At 38.9% G+C, this 23,588-nt stretch overlaps 1 protein-coding gene across 4 annotated transcripts in view; it reads right to left on the reverse strand.

Moving 5' to 3' along the window:
* The window catches only part of LOC116325554 (thrombospondin type-1 domain-containing protein 4), a 46,213-nt gene extending 22,859 nt beyond the window's left edge, over positions 1-23,354 (reverse strand). The window contains exons 1-7 of one of the 4 annotated variants that reach the window (XM_039612897.1): positions 22,982-23,316; positions 22,182-22,236; positions 21,875-21,944; positions 20,373-20,695; positions 18,485-18,917; positions 17,228-17,330; positions 13,427-13,563 (exon numbers count right to left, since the gene is read on the reverse strand). In XM_039612897.1, coding sequence (XP_039468831.1) covers positions 13,427-13,563; positions 17,228-17,330; positions 18,485-18,917; positions 20,373-20,695; positions 21,875-21,944; positions 22,182-22,210 — 1,095 coding nt within the window. In that variant the 5' untranslated portion in view covers positions 22,211-22,236; positions 22,982-23,316. Of the gene's footprint in view, positions 1-13,426; positions 13,564-17,227; positions 17,331-18,484; positions 18,918-20,372; positions 20,696-21,874; positions 21,945-22,181; positions 22,237-22,981 lie in introns of those variants that run through there. The other 3 variants (XM_039612898.1, XM_039612899.1, XM_039612902.1) reach the window with 3 other exon arrangements.
* Positions 23,355-23,588: the final 234 nt, after the last annotated feature.

Genomic DNA, 23,588 nt, shown 5'->3' on the forward strand with positions numbered 1-23,588 from the left:
GTAATATGTTTAGTTATTCTCTACACTGATCACTTGGGCTAGTGACACACTTTCCTCAGAAGTGAGAGTCTTTTTAAAGCCTTTCAGTGCTTGATAGGAAAGAAATTTAACCAAATACATATATGTAACTTGTTTTAAGACTACTACAATCTCAGGAAATAGGAATAGGCAAAAAAACTACACAGGTTTACACAGAAGAACTGAAAATATTTATTTAATAAACTGAATAACTGGACACCAAGACTCGCTTTGTCTTGATACAACTAACTGCAAATTTGAACTGCCTTCAACAGCAGCTCATACCTAATGTGCTTCCAGTAAAATTATTAGCTACTATGAAGCTTGGAACCTAAAATTTATGTGTGCAGTCACATGTTTTAAGTGAGCTGAACAGCTTGCCAAATATTTGCTTGGTAATGATATGTATTTTGGCAGTATTCTTAATAAATCACACCCTTCCACCTTCTTTTAATATGCTGTTAAACTGTTTCACAGAGCAAGGCACTGAGTGCAAGAAGGAGTACCAAGAAACAAATATCTACACACCTGCATCTGGCTTCGCTTGTGTTGGAAGTATGTCAGCAAACACACACATGCACGCACACACACACACACACACACACACACACACACACACTATATTTTATTGAACCACTCTAACTGTAAACACAGCTACTACTTGCCTAACCTTCCCCTTTAATTAAAACTTATCTTCCCCTTAAAACTGATCGATTTCCAGACTTGCTTTTCTTCACCATAAGGATGGCTTGAGTACTACCTGGGCCACACACATACAGTACATACCATGAACCAGCATGTACATCTTGCACAGTAAGCAACCAAGTGACAATAATCTCTCCAGTCAAGCACAGCTGCAGACACATAGGATGGGAATGGCCCCTTTCAGCAGCACATCTGTCATGGTGAACATACAGACATCATCTTCTTCTCCCCTGATGTTTCTCTTTCATTACGGAGGCATAGCCCAGAGGTTGGACAGAGCCAGACTGATTCTCCGGTATATCCCAGGATCCTTCCCTCTACAAGTGGGTCAGCTCTGAAGCAAGCTTGGCTTAAGGCGCCTGATTCCTCCAGTTTCCAGCCCACACACGCCAGAGTCATGCTCTACTGCAGGTGGGCTCCACATTACTGTGTACTGTCAGAGTCCAACAGACACATGCTCATATAACCCTGTATTCAGCTTCTGTTCTTATTCTCTGTCATGTTTTTCTTTTCTTGCCATTTGCTGTTTGGGTGGTATTTAAATCCAAAGTTAAGTAGCCAAAACTTGACAGCAAACATTTTTAGCAAGTGTGGCCTCAGGGACTGTCTACCTGACAGCTGTACTTTGTTACTACTCTATTACCCTTACATCATTCTTTCCTCGTGCTACTTTAGAGTAGAAAGAAGAATACCTGCAGAAATTCAACCCCTCCAATGATCTTTATAGACCTCTTGTAAACACTTTACACTGATTTTAATTTGGTCAGTAAAAGTCAAGAAGAGGCAGAAAGTAGGAAGGAGAGAAAACATCATCATTTTGGTGCATCTGGGATACATATTAGTCAGCAAGGCCAGACATGTAGGTCCCATGATTGTTCCCTTCAAGCAATGTGTTTGACTGAAGAAGGCAGGTTTGGAGTGGAGGAAGGCAAGTTAATGAATAAAGCAGGTTGAGAAGGGAGTTAGGATGGGAGGGGCAAGGTGTGGCTGAAGTAAGCTGCTGCTTCTATTTGTCTTTGGCCTGTGATGGACAGACTCTGCAGCTGAAGTTATATTCCTGCCACGAGCTGTGCAAAGCCAAGTGTAAAAGTTATGAACGGGAGGTTTCTTCTTCACTAAACACTATAGCAGCCATTGTCAAATATTAGTCCCTCATCTTTGCCTGTGCTGTTTGAATCAGCATAATGTACTACGTGTCCTCCTACGTGGCCATCACTGTAGCTTGATGCTATACTGTACATCAACCGTAAATGTCAGAGGTAGTACCTGCATTCATGTTATAAGCTCATCTTCTTTTACACTTGCTCAACTACAACCACTTTTGTGTAATGAAATAAGATTTGATGTGATAGAGTCAAAGTTTACTTTGATTCTTATAGGACTAACCTAATGACATGTTGCCATACTAGATGACAATATCAAATTGTAGTATATAATATTTCTTCAGATGAACATAGAATATAAAAGAAGAAGAATATAATAATTTAAATTCAGTAGGGGGGGTGGGGTGGGGGTGGGGTTCCCTGTACTTTCTTACAGAGCAATGGGAAGCCTCTGCATGAGCAATCACATTTCAAACAAATACTTTTTTTGCTTTGATAATATCAGTACCTTTATCTGAGACAGATGAAGATAAAACAGAAGCTGCAAATGGAGGAATGTAATGTAGGAATGATATATTTTCATAGTTCTTAATTAGACCCTCCCTGTTTACATCATTCAAATGCAACAGCCCAAAGTCTCTAACGAAGGATTCTGTAAACAAACTTCACAACGATATCATTTTTTAAACCAGACTTTAAAATACAAAGCCTGAGGAGGAGATATTAAATCAGAACTTTTCACAACATGTTCATATAAACTACCTTTCTAAGGGCTCCTACACACTGTGAGATTTCATCACACTGTGCAACATCGATGATTTAATGCATGCTTAGTGTACTATAATAATACCTAGTGAATCACACACTACAATAACAAGGTGACAATTTGTCTTCCTGCTGTGTTCTCATCAGCACAGTCACGACAACAGCTGCTATCAAACATTAAAACAAAGTTCTGCTGCCACAACTACACTAGACTTCTTCACTTCTTTACTTTAATGCCAAACATGTTTTTTTCATATTTTGTTTGTTGTGGGTTTTTTACTTTTCACAACTGAATTCATTGGTCAGTCTTTCATATGAGTATCCTCATTTTTTGGCTCTGTCATAATTTTTTCCCAGATAATCTTTGGTGTCAGTGTCTTTAAAACAACTTTGAACCTCTCTCACTAATCTGGATATTACTCCGATTCTTTTTTTGTCTTGTCTTTTGTATGAGGCAGCTCAAAACTGCACAGTGTTTATCCTGCTTAAGTGATAAGTGAAGAAAGCGTATAAGAGTTTTTGATAGCTAATGCCAAAGTCAAATGAGTTTATGCATCTGCTGGCGGTGTTTCATTAATAAAGCTGTTAGAATTAGACGTCATCAGATAAAATCGTATTCACGGTGGAGTTTGACCCTGAGCAGCAAGAACCTGGAGGAGAGCACAGAAAACCCATACATACCTATTCACACCTGCAGTTCTTAACATATTTTAAAATAAGTCCTCCTGACCACATATTGAGTGCTTGAGATCACTGACATTCCAAACAAACCAATGAGGCATTAAATGTCCTCAACTGTCTCTTCATTTGACAGCCACCCAGACAGCAGCAAATTACTGTCAGCAGCCGTCTCTCTGAAGAAGACCTCTGTGACTCCTGAGTGCTAAAAATACAGTTTTGTATCCATATAGTATACCCTCATAAACCTGTATGGGAGACCGGGAGATATTAGGAGTCATTGCTCCATTTGTAGTTCAACCGGTTGTTTATCATCCATCTAATGTAACATACATTAGCTAAAGCCCACTCACTGCCATTAATCTGTTGTATCAGCCAATTATCCCCCTACCTCCAACAGCCTTGTTGTCCAGCTATTCCATTCCTATACAGAAACTCCCAAACTATTCAAAGCTAGTTAGAAAGGTTAGTTTCTATCTGGTGTCTCCCTTAACCAAACATGTTGAGCCCGCAGCTTAGTTGCAGTCACACAAACATGATCATCATGGCAAGAGAGGGATAAAATAAAAGATGGAAGGTAAAGTGCCAAACTGCAACCAAAAACAAGCATCACAGGCTGAAAAATGAGACCAATATGAAATCTACAGCTCAGTAGATACAGAGAAACAATGTGGTTCTATAAAACCAATTATGTAACTATTTAGTATATAATTGTTAATTTCCTCATGACAGTCAACGTTTTCCTTAGTTTTTGGTTGCTTATCATGTAAACTTATTTATCTACCAATATCTAGGGAAGGTATTTTAAGAGGAAAAGTGCTTGTACAAATAGTTTATTTCTGCTGACACCCATATTTAATGTGCCAGCCCAGATGTTGTTTAGCTGAGCTGTGAGAATATGATCAGGAAATGGAAGTTCAAACACTTTTGCTCTTCCTGTGGTCATATAGCCCCATGTGGAGGCCAATGACTCAGACAACACAGCAACAAAAGTCTACAGCTAGTCCAGCAGCTCTTACAGTAAACTTATAGCACTGACAGTGATGTTTACTATGTTCAGCTACTCAGTTTAATGTGTTAATACGCCAACTTCTCTTAATTTGAAGTAAACAAAAAGCCCTCGATTAGCATTCATTTACATTTGACCATGAACTAATGGACAAATTGAAATGTCAATATAATAATGGTACCTAGTAAAGGTTAAGGAAACATATTATATAATAAAATTTCCCACAGTGGGCATTAATGAGTGTACCAAATTTAATGGCAATCAAAGCAACAGTTGTCTGAACATGATGGCAAAACATAAAAGAACCACGAACCACAAAATTATTAGTCACTCTAGGTATCAGCCATGTAATTAATGTAATTCAGTAACTGCCGAGACATTTTCTTATTAAAAAAAAAACAAAGCTGACCCCACAGTTGCACAAATGGAAAACCAAGCTAAGGTTGTCAAGATTCTATCTGAAAATGTCATTGCAACTCCTCACTTAACTAAAAGTAAAATACGGGAAATACATCAAATGGAGATCCCATCAAATGCAGACACTTTTCTTTCTCACAGCTTGATTGAGGCCCAAGGTTAAATACCCCCCAATCTCCTGAGAAAAGACTTTATGAGCTGTAGCAGAAACCAGTAGAGACCAGGAGAGACGTGATGGAGCAGAACAAGTGTCTGACCCCCGAACCTGAAGTGCTGAAGCCCACTAAAGCTCCACAGGTCACACAGAGGCAGTAACCAGGCCGATGTGGGCCAATTAGAGCCGGTGGGGGGCAGCTGGGGCCCATTAAGATCCAGGAAGTTGAGGCCAGACTAAGACATTAATCTGTCATCTCCCTCACAAATTTATATTCATTTGTCTTAACTGTCATCCAACTGGAATTTCTATATCCAAGACCCCTGACAGCGACAAGTGCCATAACAAGTGTCTCAGTAACTCTGGTAGGTCCAGTGCTGTGGCTGTATACATGAACCTGACTTTCCATTCCCTGTATAATAGAGCAAGAACCTGTGTCTCAGGAATTTTGTGAGAAATTTGTGTCTTGTTTTCTGTACATTTTATGCTAAATTTTGTTTAAAAAAATTGAAAATGCAGAGTTAAAAATGGAATTACAAGCACATTTCAAGAGCTTTGTCTCTATTAGGAGAGGCACCTAATACAGAGCCTTGACAACAAAGGCACAATGGAACACTATACACCATAACGAACTGAAATACACAAAGAAGTAAGCGCAGGCCCAACCACACCAAGGATACAAAAACTGAGAACTGGGTCAAAGTCCCAGGAACTTGACAGAAGTTCTCAAAAAGCAACACAGCATGCCACAATCTAAAGAAACAGCTGACAAGCATAATTCACACCTATCAGTCTGCAAAGGGTTTGGGACTCCAGTGAACTACAGTGAGAGCCATTATCTATACATGGTTAAAACTTAAACAATAGTGAATCTTCCCAGGAGTGTCCGACCCATCGGAATTATTCCAAGAGTGCGTCAACAACTCATCCAATAGGAGGTCAAAATAGAACCCAGAACAACATCTAAACAACTGGAGGCCTCTCAGCTCTCAGTTAAGGTCATTAAGGTAATTCTGTTTTCTACCAGAAAATCCAGGAGGATAGTGTCCGGCCATCACTTCATGCCATGATGCTCAAGCAGCGATTATAAAGACACTAGGAAGTCCACCTCTGAATGGAAGAAAACTATGTATGGACAGTCCAAGTGACTGTCCATACTCATATCCAATTGAGATGCTTTGAAAAGACGTTAAACAGGTTGTTCATGCTAGAAACCTGTTCAATATGGTTGAATTAAAACAATTCGTCAAAGAAGAGTGGACCAAAATTCCTCCACAAGGATGTGAAAGACTCATTGCAGCTTTCGCAAATGCTTTAGAGGTTTAGAGGGCAATTACTTTTCACATAGGGCCAGGTAGGTTTTATTAACCTTGCTCCCTTAATAAAAAAAATTCATCATAATTTTTTTTTTTAATTTACTCAAGTTGCCTTTGTCTAATATATGAAATATGCAAAGAAAAAAATCATGACAGGGGTAAATACTTTTTCACAGCATTGTTTATGTTTGAGTAAAAAAACTTAATGTGCTTTTTTCACGTTTTATATGAAAAAAAAATGAGACAAGCTACTTGGCTATTTCACGTAGCTGTTCTGGTCATTTAACCTCCATGCCAGGTCATACACCATGCACCATTATTGAACATGTTGAAGTATCAGAAGAGCTAAAAGTAAGAATTTCATATCATATCTGTTGATGTATGTCTATTAGCTGAAGACAGGCTGTGTAACCATGCAGTGAGTGATGATGGGGAACACCCTATGAGTGTGCAGCTGGGGCTTGTACTGACAGAGATGGGATTGAGGTATCTCCGCCAGTCTGTGCCAGGTTGGCTGTATATCAGAGCTCTCATCCCCTTTTTAACAAGTCTGTCTGTCCACTACAGTTGGGGATGCATAAAACAGATGCAGCTGTCAGAGCAAAGAAGTGAGGAGTGGCCCTGGCTGTTGTTTGATGAGTTTGGGCCTGAGCCATGCTCTGGGCCCTGGGTGCTGGGAAGCATGCCAGTCAGAGAGGAAGGCCATTGCTAAGACCTCACCATTGCACTGGGTTGGATATCCTGTAATTCTGTCATCTTCATTAGGAAAGAACAATGCATCAAAACCTATACTGGAATCTGCCTGGTCAACCTTTCAGTGCTTATCAGCAAACATTAATCCTAATAGAGACCAAATCAAAATATTTCACAGACCAGAAGAAGACATAATCAATTTATTGTCCACACAGATCAAGAAAATTTAAACTTCAGCTTTCAGAACTGGATTTCCTGATATTTTAGATGGCTCCTGCCTAACTGTGTTGAAGGGAGCAGGGAGTAGTGCAAATCCACTACTGGCTCTGTAATAGTCCAGGAAAGATAGATTTTCTTTCCTCAGGTGGGCCCACCACCATCAGTAGAAAAGTGTGTGGTCAGTGATCGCCCTTTAAAAATATACACACCCTTCTCAAATGCACTTCCTCAGTATAAAAAGGAGAGAACTCACAGCTGCACTGAATTCCCGACATAAAGGGATCTTTCTTCCACTGTTCATCTGAAATGAGTAACTACATTCATAGGACCTGGACTTTCCCATGTGCACATTGCACATACAGCTCATTGGAAATATTAAATATTTCTGCTTTTAAAACATAAAGGTGATTGTACAGAATCTTATCAATCAGGATATTAAATGTGCTTAACAACTCAAAAATTCTGATCATAGACACAGTCTTATAATTTTACTAAAATTATTAACTGGTTTCTTTAACACTTTACATGTGACATATATAATAGTTTAACAGTCTAACCCAATCCCTATGAAACCAAAAGAACCTTTTGATTACATGTCCATAGCCATTTATGTGTTAATGTCCTGAACAATGATTAACTGTTTAGCTTGACTTTTCTGTGTGGAGTTAGCATGTTCTCCTCCCACAGTCTAAAGACACACACGTTAGGTTCACTGGTGAACCTGAACTAGCTGTAGGAGTCAATGAGAGCATGAATGGTGGTCTGTGTTTCTCATTTATCTTCTCTTTCCCTTAGTTTATATTTTGTCTTTGTCCTTCAATGGTCTCTTTTTTTTCTCCTTCTCTTACCCCTCACCCCAGAGTGATCACAATAGATAGCTGACCCATCATCCTGTTCTTTCTCCCTACTGTCACCTGATGCTCGATCATACGTTATCATCTGATTGTTGGGGTTTTCTTATTAATATTGTGGGCGTCTCTAGGAATGTTGACCTATCCAGGATGAATGAGATGAGAACTGGAACTTAGGCTAAGTAAATGGATGGATGGATGGATATTGTAAAAACAAATGGAAAGCAAGGGCAAGAACAAGAGAGTAATCCTGAAATCTACCAAGCACTTTACTATACAGAACAAATGATCTATGTGAACCGACCAACCAAAGTGTCCAATCTCTGTGGCTTGTTACCCACCCTAATAGACTCTGACCACTAAACCCACAAGCGGCATGTGTTTAGCCTGTAACCAACCACAACTCCAAAATGTGATGCCATTTTAAGTGCACATGCAGCAGGAAATTTCAATATAGGCAGTGAATTGAGAATAAAATACCATAAATTTGTCCAATCAGAAGAAAACAAATCATAGTCAATTAGATGTCCAAAGGTGAGAGAAAGAGAAAGAACAGAGGAAGGCAGTTATATGCATAATACTAAAGATGTCATGGACCACAGTAACTATGAACTGTGTGGTAAAAGGCCATGTTTTCTCTGTAATCAGTAACAGATCATCACCACAGCAAGCACATAACTTTTATGGTTTGAATATGGAGAGATAAAATAACAAAATCATTTCCTCCTAACCCAAAAATATAGTCCAAATGTTATGAATTAATTTTTCATTATTATGATTAAGTATCAAAAATTTGCTTGTGGTCACGGTTGAAAACCACAATGAGACCAATATGAATTCCACAGCTAAAATTACCTCCAGACACTAGTGCAAAGGTTTGTGGGGTGTTTTTTTTTTTAAACAAAAACAGCTCAAGATTTAAAAAAATATCAAAGAGCTGTGAGCTAGTGGTTGTAACATGGGACTGTAACAATGATTTAAACTCGTGACTTTGTTCCCTTGCTCTTCCTGACCGCTCATCTCTGTTGTTACATGTCATGGGTGGGCAGCCTTTTTCTCCTGTGGACCACAAGGACTTAGATAAAGCAAAAAAGCCATAAACTGGATAACTGAATCAAACTGTAGGTAAAGGTTTACACTGAAAATGTTATTAATGTTACAATAATCCAAATGCTATTTTGACAGTTAAATTGCTCTACATCTTGCCAAATATCTCATGCACTACTGAATAGGTCACATATAAAACACATTGCACTGGAATCAAACTACCAGCAGCAGAGTCGCTGCAGTAATCTCCCTAGAGATTGCTCAGTATAGTGTTGCCTTAAGCATAATGCTAGGGGTTATTTTGATCCTTTTTCAGTATGTGCGAGATGGTCTAGTTCCAGCACAATGATGCACACACATTCACTCACAGCTTAAAAAGAGAATTTTCCACAGAGGGAACGTTCACTCAGTCAGAAAATAGACTATAAGCCTAATAATAATCAATTAATTAAGAAAAATCACCTGAGGCAATAATTGGCGCTCCTCATTCTACAAAACGAGGCGCTTGATGTATAAAACACCATGTATCATTTGAGACATGTTATATTAATTAATCTTGTCAAGTGTAAGAAGACTGTCTGTATTAAGGGTAGTCAATCAATACTGTAAAAAAAAAAAAAAAAACTGCCCAAGTTATCCAGTAACCCTCTATATACAACAGTGTGTCTATGTATTTGTGCTGAGGTGAGAGGTGATATGTAAGCACTTTTAATCACGCATCATGCTTAATTAAATGTGTTCTTTTTATCAAACTTTATTCTATTACAATTTAAAGGAAAATAATGTGCTTAGTAGGATATAACAATTATCTAACAGCTCTAGTTACAAGTAAAATTATTTATAAAACATAAGTAAGTACAAATTCATAAAATGTAATGATTGGATATAAATTAAACAATTAACTACATGAGTTGAGCTAAAATAATTAATCTATTAATTAGCTGAAAAAAATTTAGGGATAACTCTTCGAGCCCGTTGTTTAAAGGAGAACATTTTAGATTTGTCACTTTTCGTATTAAGTTTAATTTTTTAAAAAGTAAAAATTGATACATTATCTAAAAGATCAATAAAAATGATTCTATAGTCCTGTATGAAACATTTGTTCCAACTCAACTAAATACAACAACAATATTCAGCTTTCACTTTATCTCATGATTAACAATAATTTATTGATCTAATCATTGGTGTAATATGCATGCACCTTGGACTTTTAGTGATATTTACCCGATGCCTCCCACTTAATAAGACCCATTTTTAATGCAGGATTTGAGAGTATTTCTAGTGCTTCAGGGAACACTCTGAACCCCTCTCTCATCTGTGGTATCATTTGCTAAAATGATGAATGCTTTAAATATTTACTTTGGAAACATGATACACAAACACTAACTATAAACAGTAAACGTTACACATAATGATTTTTTCCTTCTCGAGAATAGCACACAGTTGGACAAATACCGTTTTTCTCTGGTAATGTGCTTTGGACGTGTTGAAAAATGTACAACAGTAGTATGTGCTATGTACAGACGGGCTCTGACCTGCTGGATCGACTAAGTTTGAATAACTGGTGAAAAATTATTGTATGATTTGGCTCTCATCCAAATACAGAAGCATCAGAGTCTCTGGTAGAGCTCCAGGAGTGTATCCGTAACACTTCTCTGTGCCTTGGGGACAGTTTAACAGTTTGTGCAGTAGCTTTGTGGGAGATATCTTCTGATTAATTTGGTGTCAGAGTCTTTTTCTTCACAGAAATGTAATAAGTATTAAGTTTACTGTATATTAATTTTACAACATTTATCACAGTCTGGCAAATAGCCAACAAAAACTGTTTGAGGCAAAAGAAAGTACGCAGATTTTGATGAGACAAAGAGAACACTGAAAACTGCAATTAAAGAAACACAGAGCTTTAAGTGGTGCTATAACAACCATCCAAACACAGACCAAACTCAATTTTTTAGAGCCAACATTTCCCATATGAGCTAAAAAAAAATAATATCCATCTTGACCTGCCATTGTTGTTGTCTTTTTGGCCTTCCCATATGGAAAAGAAATAGAAATGACTTATGGCAAACATTTGTTTTTCTTTATGTCTTATAACATTTACTTGTCTCTTGCTATGATTTACAGTCCCTTTCAAAATTCTCTAATGTAATTATCAGAATTAAGTATTAAAAAAATTTCTGTGTATTTCTATTCCATGTGGATTACCATGGAGAAACAACTGAAAACAGCAATGAATGTATGAAACATGTCGTAAAATACAATCTGGTATTTAACTCTAAAGCGCTCCTGTTGTAACTTTCACTCATGTAGCTTCAATCTCCAAAAGAACTCACCAAAGTTGCAATAACGTTATATATTTCAGAGGGAACACGTCACCCACTATCACACCAGCACGATCAACATCCCCCCTCCAATAAAATACTAGAAATAATATACATTATGATGCATTTTAACAGGAAACAATGCATGGATATCCAAAATAGATATAGAATGAATGGCAATAAAAATATAATTATTATCATCACCAATTCGAGTTTTAGGCCATGCAGTAAATGTTACTTCCATACTTGACCTGACCTTGCAGTACTCTCTGCTTATCCATAGAGCATAGTAGTTGGTTGGGCTTTTAAAAACAGAGCAGCAGCAGAGCAAACTAAATCACTGAGTAATTTGGTATTTTGATCTGCTGCTGCTCGCATTAAAAAATAGATGAGTAGAAAGTTTTAAAATTTTATGTTGAGTGGGACTTAATATCCTGAGCAAACCACTGAATATCAGTCGCTACGATACTTGACTCTAGAAGACAAAGATCAACCCACTGGTGGCAGAAGAGGAAAAGTTAGAGGATCACATTTAGGTCAGCAGGACTAATCCTGTGGGGATCAATACAATCTCCATCAGAAAAAGTCTTATTATAAAAAATACTTGACACTGCTAATACATTTGACTCCAGAAACATTGTGTTACTGCTTGATTTTTAATGTATTCTACTTAAAGGTTTTTGGGTTGTTTTCTTTGATCAATTAGTTATTGCATTATTTTGACAAGCTACGGGGTATCATGTTGGGTCAAGCAGAGTGCATCAAACCAGCTGACCATCAGCTGATCCAAAGAGGTACCAATGATGACTGACACTTCAAACAGTCTGTTCAAGCTGCCAACTTCCCTGCGGTTCCCTCCTGCTCCATACTGTTGCTGTTGCTACTTATGATTGGCTATGCTGCTTTTCCCCTCTACCAGCCCTGCCTCTTTCTACTGTGGTCTTTTTTTATCAATATAGTTGCAATGATATCTCTTGTTTTAGAGATTATGTATATTCCATATGTCAGGTATATATCTTCAAGGCCCTCTAACCTCCAGGAGGGGAGGGAAAACCTTCAGCGCCAACTGCAAACATTTATAAATTCCCACAATAATATGAAATTCCAATCATGGCTCTGATTAAATTAAATTATCCAGATGTTTTCACATTATATCTTGGCTTGTAGCTGGGGGGATGTCCCGTTCAGAAGCCTGGACCAGCTGAGAAAATCTCAGTGGAGAAAGAGATGCAGAACAAAATCTCCCTTTCCTGAAAAACTTCTTATGAGTTTGAGTTTTTAAATAATAAGCCAGAACATCAGAGACTGGAACATAAATGGACATTTGCAGATGAATAATTTCTGAATCAGACACGCAAATCACAATTTATTTTTGTGAAGGATCACAATGCCGATGAACAGTGTGCGTTAACAGTGAAATGTGAGATCAGAAGGCTTTCTGTCTTGATTAAATCTTAATGTTGCAAAGACTGTTGCTGGATTACAGTTCATGGGAAAGACACTGGGTTAAAAGAGTAAGGTCAGCACAACCAGTTGGAATTGAGCTGTGTTTTAAACACATTTCTTGGAGTTAAACCCTGTTCAAACAAGAGTTACAGTGAATCCAGCACAATGAATACATACCTAACTATAAGCCCACACAGCAACAGCGTCCTGTTTTGATCCACTAGGGTAAAACCTACCCCCGATTTTTGCTGCTTTGCGTCACAGATACTGTACAGCCATGATTCTTATGCTGTGCTGCCCTCTGGTGCTCATAGCCATCTTTACACCAGTGCTACCACCTAAGTGTGTAAATGTTTACTTATATTATAAATGTTTTACACTCCATCTGTACATTTGAATCACTGCTGCTTCACCCAAAAAAGAGGTCATGAAGAAAAGGTGGAGCTCCACTCTAAGGTCATGAAGGATGCAGCAGAAATCCAGCATGAAAACACACAGAGCTTAACGATGACATATTGTTTCATACAAGTGAGAACAGTTAGAACAAAATGTTGCCCATCTCAGCAAAGCACTGCAGGATCTTGTAAATAGATGTAATCATGTAGCATGTAGCATCATGATAAATAATACAAAATCCTTCTCTTTTCTACAGTATGTCAGAAAAAGGGTCAGTGTGTGGCCTACCGTACACTTTCCTGCCACACAGAGAGAAGTTTCATTCTGTCCACATGGCGTCCCGTCGATCACCCTTTCTGACTGTCGCACGTAGAACCTGAACCCTATGGCCCGGCAGTTGAGTTCACACTGCTGCTCAATAGGAACTGTAAACAGATTTAGGATCTCATGATATAAAGACATATTTCAAGATTTGAAAATATGCTGGTTTCACAATACACACAAACAAAAGAAAATTACACATCACAGATGAACGTGCTGACATCCATCTTTAAATATGTGTAAAAAACTTGACACTATCATTGTGTGAATGAATAAACGTAGATTTTAAATTTATTATTTTGTAACTACATGAAACCCAGCTAGATTTAAAGACTGAATCCACATTGAAAGAATGCATATGCATATATGATACATGGGGAGTAACTGTACTTTGATAATATATTTAAATTTGCTAACCTTTTCAAGCACATATCCTTTCGCACCTCTGGACACTTTAAAGCCACCATTCTGACCAGTTAAAAGTGCACATGTGTGACTTTATCAGGCATATTAAACTTGTGCAGAGGACAAATCAATGGTTTGGGTTTTTGTAGTTGTTGTTGTTTTAAACTGGGAACTGAGTCTAAGGTTATGATGCAAAGACCAAATAACAGTCTTCAGTAGAAGACCATAAAGTCCGAATGTAAGACATGACCTTAGCATGCCCACTGCATGCTCATCTATAGTTCACAGCATGTTAAAAGGGCGTGAGTGTTTTTGGACTCATCAACCATCCTCTCTGACGTTGTCATCTTCCCCAGAAGAGTTCCAACAGTTTTGATCAAATGGAGAATATCCAATGAACACTGCATTTGCACAAGTGGTCAAACAAGGACTTAAATCAAAAATAGCAGGCACTTTGGAAGCAGCTTAAAGGGGAGGTCATTTCTAAATCAACCATATCTAAATCAAGTGCTGTTTTTGCCTTTTATGGCCATATTCACCATATTCACCTTTTAAATCATAAGAGTTGTTATGGTCATAACAATATAATATTTAAGCACATAATTTACCAAAACATTAGAGTTCTGTGCAAAAAAAGAAGTTTTACAGTTTTACCCTGTGGCTGTATTCTGACAAAGAACTAAAACAGCACTGGACTGGCCTTGACTGCTGTTTTAAAACTGAAAGGAAACAGTTGTGAAATTCTCTCTCTTTAAAATGTTAAACATGTTCTACAAAAAAAGCTCTTTAATATTGACAAAAGATTATGTTTGATGCATAAAAGCTGCAAAGTCTAATCTCTGCTTTCCTTTATTCATGTGCTTTATCAATTAGATATGCTACAAGCCCAAAAGCCAGGCATTTCTTAAACAGATGTACAAGAGTATGTTTAAGCACTGCTCAAGATGGGTGTCAAATGACCCAGACTTAACCTCATATGTGTACCTGGGGTTATTTAATCTTTACATCTGTGTTATCCATCAGTTAAGGCCACAGCACACAGACAAGATCTCACAATACACATCTGTTTGACAGGATATTAACTCTGGAGGCTGGTATTTCCATTAGCTCAGACAAATGACGGATAGTCAGTTGTTTTGACTGTTGCCTGGATACTTCAGGTGAGTACGTTAAATGAGTTCGTATGTATGAACATTCATCAGTAAGCCTACGGACAGGTGGCATACCGTAGTCCTTACATAAAGCCACATATCAGTTTAAATAAGTCATGGGTCAGGCAGCTGAAGATGTAACACAGTGTGAACATGCAGTTAACTGTGAAATGTGTGACCTCAGGGTTAAGTGAAGCTACTGACTTTGAGCAGCATTTATTACTTCTTCAACAACACTTTACAGGTATTCAGTCATCTCTGTGTTTTAAACTGAGGTTTAGGTTTTCACTAGGACTGTGTTTGTCAGCCATGCTGGAGAGAGGATATGGTAGCCGTGAGGTGCATGACATAACAAGAAAAGGAAAAAACACAACATTTCAAAAATAGCATAAAAATTCAATTAAATTCAGACATGGAATTTATTGAGAGTAGTACTGAAACAAATTATACTGAACTGTGGCCAGCCAGAGATTTTATAAGATTCTGTGCTTTCAAAAACTAAAAACACTGTCCCTACCTTTTCCTAAAAGTAAAATGTTGTTGTCTTTTCTGAAATGTTGGTTTTTTGCTTCTTTTGTATATGTATGTGTTGCACATAATCCTGATACTGACAGCCCTAAACCCCTGCTTTAGATTTTTAGGGGGACTAATTGAGTACAGTCAGTCTCAAAGTCTGCAACGTTTGTCTCTGCCAAGAGATTTCAAGCCTCAAGCCTCTTGACTTAATCATGTCGCCCTCAGGATGAACTGTTAGCGGCCTCTCAGCTTTTCATCAAGTGGCATCATTAGCTCAAAATTTTTAATAGTAAAAAGTCAGACTCAGTATTAGAATATTTTTTATCTAACTACCTGCAAATTAGGAGAGCGCAAGGGCAAGACCATTACAGTGACGCTACCCCAAATCAAAACTGACTGCAAAATTGACATATGTGGGGAAACTTTTACCTTTTTTGCCCCTTTTGCTCAGTTAAAGACAGTGGAGACACAGTGTCCTTGTTATATGTGATCTGTTATTCTGGGGTAAATATGCATTTAATTCTAAAATAAAGTGGAAATTAATTTACTTGTAGTTTTGGCTCTCTATACCACTACAATGGATTTAAAAATCAAATCAGTTATATGACAATGAAGCCATGAGCTTTGAGCTTTATTTCAAGGGGCTTAACAAAAACTCTGCATTAATTGTTTAAGAATTTTTATACACATTTTCAGAAGCTAAAAAACTAACTGGACAATTGACTAACAAACAGTTTCATGGCCAGGTGAGGCTTTTCTTTGATTTGATTTTATCACAAATGTAGCAAACATATCTGACATCGATCCAAAGTTTTGAATTAGTCTTTTATAGGGTTCCACTGTAATTTTAAATATGAGGCCCAAACAGATGCCAGTGCAAGTGAAGGTGCCATCATGAGACTGAAAGACCAAAATAAGCCGCAGAGAGAGAACAAAAAGCTGTAGGGCTAGCCAAATCGAAAATTTGGTATGTTGTTAAAAAGAAGGAGTGCTTTGGCCAACTCAGTACTAAAGTACACAATGACCATTATTTTCATGGTTAAGAAAAATTATTTTACAACTAGTCAATTAGTCAATACTGCAAGAGTTTCTCAAGGCAAATAAATGGGACCTGATCTCAATCCAACAGGGTATGCTTTTCAGTTATGAAATATAAAAAAGTAGCAACTGAGGGCAGCTGCAGAAAAGGCCTGGCAAAGCATCTCCAGAAGGGAAACACAGCATTTCATGATGTCCATGGGCTCTAGACTTCAGGTGGTCACTGACTAAAAAGAATTTTCATCCAAGTATTAAAAACAATCTCTATATACAATCCTTACAGTCAGTCATCTCGTTCTTGTCTCTAATAAAAGCTAATATGTCAGGATGTACAATCCTAACTTGTTAGTTTCCTGCTTATATGTTTTGTATTTTAAAGAGAAAAAAGTCATACTGCTTGTATATACAGTCCTTACAATTATTTTTGAACGTAAAAAAAGTCTTTAATTCTTAAACAGCTAATACAAAGTTATGTGACGACTCTTGAATTGAAGCAGAAACTCTACATTTTGATCATATATTAACTGTCTGATTGACTGTCAACTATGGTGGTGTACAGAGGCAAAACTAGAAGAAATTTTGTCTTTGTGCCACAGATTATGAACCTAACCATATATACAGTTTATGTATGCTCACACTGCTCATAAATGGAACCTACCCTCATTAAAAGGTTCCCACTCGTACAGTCTGCCCATGAAAGGCTGGTTATTGTAAGATGAACACTGGACAGCCCGGATGTGTCTGCTGGATGGGGGACAAGCCTGTGGAAGGACCAGTGAAATACAAACATGCATTTATTTTCCATGAAAACATCAAGTCCGACAGGTAAATCCCTTTGTAACTACAACCGCGTCTCACTGTCACGCTCTGTAGCCACTGATTTACTGATTGCTACAGTGAGCCTTCACTGTTTTAACTGTTTCCACTCCTCCACTTGTAGCGCTGTCTTTTTAACAAAAGCACTTAGATTCCAAGCATATATGAAGGCTCCAGAGTGAAACCCAACCTCCCTTAAGTCTCCATACATTATATCATTTGTCTAAACAAGACTCTGGTCTGCTTTACTTTACTTGAATATCTGTCATCACATAACAGAGAGACAATGTGCAGAACCAGAGACTGTTTCAATTCATTTTAATGCACAGAATCAATTCAATAACCTAGAATGAGACAAACAAAGCTTATCCACATACTCGTGCATTTAAGCCGGTGTTAAACCCGTGAAGGTGCTGTATGAGTTATTAAGATCATGTGTTTTCCCTAGTAATTTAAATAAGGTTTGATGTTTGATTCAAACACAGACAAATGCAGCTCTGTGGTGAGCGCTGCTATAAAACATCTACTCATAAGTTCAGTATCTCAATCAAAAACTTTACAAAAATTCTGAGATGGATTTGAAGATTGGTTTCAAGTTTGAGCATGTGGCTCTGGAAAAGTATAAACTATTCACACCCAAAGCTAATGAGTCCACTACAGTGCAATAAACAGCATAGGCTGTCTAGTTTCTAATTAATATTAGGTGTTCCTGTTTAATTCTTCAACTCAGTCAATGGCAATTTGACTAATAAACTCTAAACATATTTGAACCAGGTCTGATTATCTGAATTAAACTGCTATGGTAGTGGAGTACACAACTACTATATGTCTAAAGCTACAAACAATAATTCAACCCAACAGTATATTCTATTTCCATGGGGGACATCTTGCATTCTTTGTCTTCCGTCAGACATAAATTTTGGAATTCATGTAAATGTGTACTTTTCCTCATCCGAGCTTCAAGGTTAAAACCAATGGTTTATAATTTGAATTCAAGCTTTTCCTTTGCACACACAAACAAAAGCAGCATTGGAAAATAATGAAATCCCATTACTAACAAACCAGTCTGAGAATACAAACAAAACTCAGACTTGCATACATTACTGTTGCAGATCCTGTAGCGAGCATGCTCCCCAGTACAGAAGGAAGAAGGCAGAGGGTTGTAAGGTCTCACTTGATGCTGCTTTGGATTGGACATGTGGCTGCCTGTATGGTGTTCCTGTTGGACCTCAGCCTTGTTGGCTGAACTAGGCTGGTAAAGGGGAGCCCAGATTTGGTTATTTCTGGGATGCTGTGTCCTGGCATTCATGTAGGGTCTGCTGTAGAGATGGATATTGCTGGAAGCATTAGGGTCGTTTAACCTGTGGCTACCGTGGCCTCTAGCTGTGGGGTGGTGGGAATTAGCTGCAACAGAGCGTCTGTGTCTGTGTGGGCGAGGGATCTTAGAGCCCTGGCCCGTATCCGTCTGCAATGAAGCAACATAGGGCGCCCTTCCATAGCCGTACTTCCCTGGGATAATGTTTGTTACCCTCCTGAAAACACAAACATGAGGATATTAACACTTAGTGTGCAAGTGTAGTTATCACTTCATCTCTAGGCTACACATGTCCCTGTCGAATACCACAGAACTGAATCCAGTCTGCTACCATGTTTCAATGTTTTAGACTTGAATCAATATCTTCTTTTATTGGAAAGGTTTAAGTTTAGCTAAATGCCATCTTTTATTGAAGAAAATGTCATGGCCCTTCTTCTGAACTACAACTTTTGTGATGCACCAGGATCTCAGTGGCAGAATTCTGTGAGCTTTTGTTGTTATTTGGCTCCTTCGATTCCAACTCAAACAACCCCCCATTACTCAGCTGTCAGTGCTATTTGTTTAAAGGCAACCACAACAGAAAAGAGGTCACAAAGCTGCCAAGCACAAGCCGGGCTTTTGATTCCAACCATAAAAGACTAGTTTTCCACTGGAGGGCAGTCAGATGTGCCCACAATGATGGCTCCAAAGAGTCACTTTTAGGCTGCGCTGCTCAGCATGCAGCACAGCCATACATGACTCACTGAAAAAGCACAGAAGCTGATATACTTTTTTAAAAAAAAGGCTCATTGTGCTTTGTAGCAAATCAACATAGTGGCAAAAAATGCATAGATATAGAAACATGCATTGCAATATTTCTTTATTGGTTCAAATGTTAAACATCTATTATCTGATGGTTACTGTGTCATATTAGTAGTCGCAGGGTCATGAATCCTGTCAGTAACCTGGTCATAAGTCATAGCAGACTGCACTTTTAACATGTATGGTTGTGGAAAAGGGGGTAGGGGAGGTTGTTTACAGAAGACACAGAGGGGAAAGGATGATGTTAATTTCGTACAATGGCCTTGACCAAAAACATTGCCAAACAGTTATGAGTTGACTGAAATTAAATAAAACAGTGATCCTAATTCACTCCACCATATTTACATAGTGTGTCTAACCATCAGTGTCACAGTGTATGTCACAGTCAAGCAAGATGAAATATGGAAAATAATTTTTGACATTGTACTTTTTGTCAGGATAGCTCAACCTGTGCCAGATGCTACATTAGTCATCTTCCACCATGACACGCTATATGGACTAAAATCAGTAATTGCTGGGCCCAACTTCTTTTCATTTGCAATGCCCCTGTCTGTTGGGTCAGGTTGCTATTGTGCTGGCAACCTGTAGTCTGTACTCTGCACTGGCATTTATTATTCATAGTTTATTTATTATTACTACAGTTATATAGCCAGTGGACCAAAATTCTCCATCATATTATTTTTCATTGTGGCCTAAACGAATGCCTGGATATTCATTATGTATCACAACCTGTTTTTTTGTTGCTGATCTATATCTAAATCATCTGCTATTTTAAAACAAATACAATTACAAATATGTCTATTAGATTGCTTTGGGTCCTACAATTAATCCCATCTCTCTGTGCAGAATTATATCTGCTTAAAGTGTGTACCTGCGCCCACCAGGCCTGTTCTCCTTCTCTTTTCTCAGCTCTCCACGGCTGCTGCTGTTGTAGGGTCTGGCTGTGCTGCGGTGCAGAGGAACAGTAGGCCGAAGAGCTGAAACTATACGGCCTGGGTGATGAGGCTGAACACCAGCCCCTCTGGAGGGGTACTGAGATGGAGTGTACACAGGTAGGCAGGGCCTAGTCTGTTCTTGTACTCCTTTTCCACAGGTCCGGGAGCAAGCTGACCAGAGGCCCCAGACACCCCAAGATCCCTGAATTTCTCCATGCTCTGCTCTAACTTCCTCTTGGTGCTCTGCCCTCTGAGGAACCTGCATGGAAATTAAACATCAATTAAGGGCATCACAAAGTGCAAAAAAGTGGAAAAGTGCTGCAAGATCTGAATGCCAAGGATTCATTGAAAGCCTCAGCAAGACTTTAATCTTTAAAGATCATGGCTTTCAATAAAAGCTTACATTGGGGACCTCATCACATCACCACAACTATCCTGCCTCTCTGCCCCCCACCAGTGCTCATGAAATAGACCTCTGTTCATGGTAATAAAGGCCCGATTTGGCTGATTAGTGGGTGTCTGTTTGTGGTCTATCCCCTATTGGCTACCTGTGCTTCTCACTATTGACTGTATCCCTCTGTGTCGCTGTGCCAGGGACATATTAGCAGCGATCACTCTCTGCTCTCTGTTTGAGGAATTTGCCAGCAGGAGTCCTTTTCCAAGCCGCCTTTATCCGCAAAGTTGTGTGGAAATCCTGTCTTTAAGGACCGCTTTGTCGCCATTCACAACAACCTCTCTGGGCAAACACATGGCTGTAGTAAAAGCTCAGCTGCCTTTGACTTTTAGTGGATGGAAAGAGAATACAAAAGCAGTAGGGAGAGTTGGCAGGGAGCTTCTTCTGCTGTCAGTCAGCCTGTGCAGCTATTCAGAGAAGCCCTGGACCACCCCTCCACCTCTTCTGCTGCTTCGGCTTTTGTAACTCAAAGCCACTGTCATCTCCGGGTCACCCAAAGGTCACACAGCTGGACCTCCAGTAGAAACACACGGAGGCAATTCACACACACACCCTTCTTTCTGACAGTTCTGTTGGTCAGCCAACTTCCATTACTTGTGTTGCTGCAGGGGTCAAGAGGTGGATTGCTGACAACTAAAATCAGCCCTCTTTGTTTGGCTACAGCCGACAGTTGTTTTCACTTTCCGTCTCTACAAGTACAGATCATCGCTGTGGTCAGGTTACCCCTGGGAATACTCTCATTCACTGTTTTGGGTGGCATTTGGCTGTGCTGATGAGAAACAATCATGCATGCCATCTTTGGAGATGAGCATTCCTGTCTCTTTTTCCAACTGAGCAATTAGACTAAAAGATAAAACACCAAAAAGAAAAATTCCAGGAAACAGTTGATGGAGGTCTACCATCATAAGAATTGGGACATCAAGCAAATCACACAAGTTAGAACACTGACAAATTTTTTCTAGTAGCTCCATCTCCCATGCTCACCTTTCTGTGGTCTGTTGTGTGCTGGCTGTCCAGGGGATCTGACCAAAGTAACAGTAGCAGCATAGACAGTCTGTACAAACCAGAGAGAAGTAATTACTGGTCATATTTACAGCTTTACTCCAACTGATTTATTGGCTTACATTATCATTTATGATTTGCTGATACTACTACTGAAATATTGTTGAAATACTGATGTTATTCAGCTGCTATTAAGGATAATCAGAGAATGAGTCAGTCTCACAAAAAATGGGAACACAGACATAAATCTGCATTTAACCACAAATGAATGCACCCGATATTAATTTACCTGACAGTCCAGACACAGCCTCCTTTCATACTTCCTGGATTCTTAAAGCTGTACACTTAAATGTAAAAAGAGAAGTTGACATTAGCATGCACCTGAGTGGTGGTGACATTTTCAGCTCTGATGTGAGGCTACAGTCCAGAAACTTCAGAGAGTTAGATTCTGTCTAATCACTGTCCATCTACAGAACAGACTCAGTTCACCTTTTTAGCTTGGCATATATTCAAAGGAAACGTTGATTCTATCAAAACTGGTACCTTTTTTTCCCACCACATCACTCTAGAATCCATTTGGAAAAGACCTTTTACCCACCTGACCCTGTGATGACCTCTTAACTTCTGGAATCTAAAAACTGCATCACCGCTGACAGCAGGTTTGAGTTGCAGTCAGAGAAAAACCTTCACCTGTTACCCCTTACCCTATGACCTAGGCCTTCTTTGCACATTTCCTACATGAATTTTATTGACACTAATGAAATGGTCAAAAAGACCTGCAAACTACCACTTAGCAAACACCGGGAAAACACTGAGTGGTGAATGAGGGTGGTAGATAATTAGTTGTGCTGAATATAATAGAGTTTAACCTCACAGCACACTTTTGGATAGCATAATGCTTTTTAAAGGTCGCCAAGCAGACAGTAACTTTCTATTAATTAGTGCGATTCTTCCCTCAGAGCAGGACGCCACTTCCCGTAATACACATTCACTTTACTCGCTATGAGGATTAATTTATTATAGTTACAGAAAAATAACAATAAATGATAATAGTATGACAGAAAGGCCTATAGCATCATCTCCACCTACCTGTACTTTTAGTTACTGACGCGTGTATGGTGAAGTTATTTGCTACTTCACTGTAAATTCTAAGCAGTAGGTCCTATCAACGCGCAATCCTCATGGTCGAAACATTAATCCAGGTAGAAATGCAGGGCTTCCCTCTAGAAACTTGCTGCTGAGCCATGTAAATCAGTTAATCCGTACCAGAGTTGTGAAACAAATCCAGGCAGAGTGTAAACTCCAGACTCTAATCATCACGGTGACTCCGGTCGTTCTACTTTTACGCACAAAGCCGCTGAATGACAGAAAGCTGGACTCTGACACCCCGCACAGAATGCGCCCTCTGCTGCGCCCCCTGCCGCTGTGACTACGTTGTCTGACTGTGTGTGTATGTGTCTCGTGTAAATATTGAGGTGTGCGCCTCCTTTCCAGTTCCGCGAAAGGTGGTGGCGAGCTTGGGTATATTTATGTGTAAAGTGAGAGTGAAGTGGGGGGGTTATGTTCCTCTCCAAAGTCTTTTCGACACTCCTCTAGCCGTGAGCTGCCCATGTTGGAGCCACAGGCAGGTAAATGATCTCCTTAATCAAATCAAAGCTACTCCCGTGTCTCTGACAGGGGTCACAAAAAGGATCTA

The sequence above is a fragment of the Oreochromis aureus genome, linkage group 1 (genome assembly GCF_013358895.1).
Source record: "Oreochromis aureus strain Israel breed Guangdong linkage group 1, ZZ_aureus, whole genome shotgun sequence".
In the NCBI taxonomy this organism is placed as follows: Eukaryota; Metazoa; Chordata; class Actinopteri; order Cichliformes; family Cichlidae; genus Oreochromis; species Oreochromis aureus.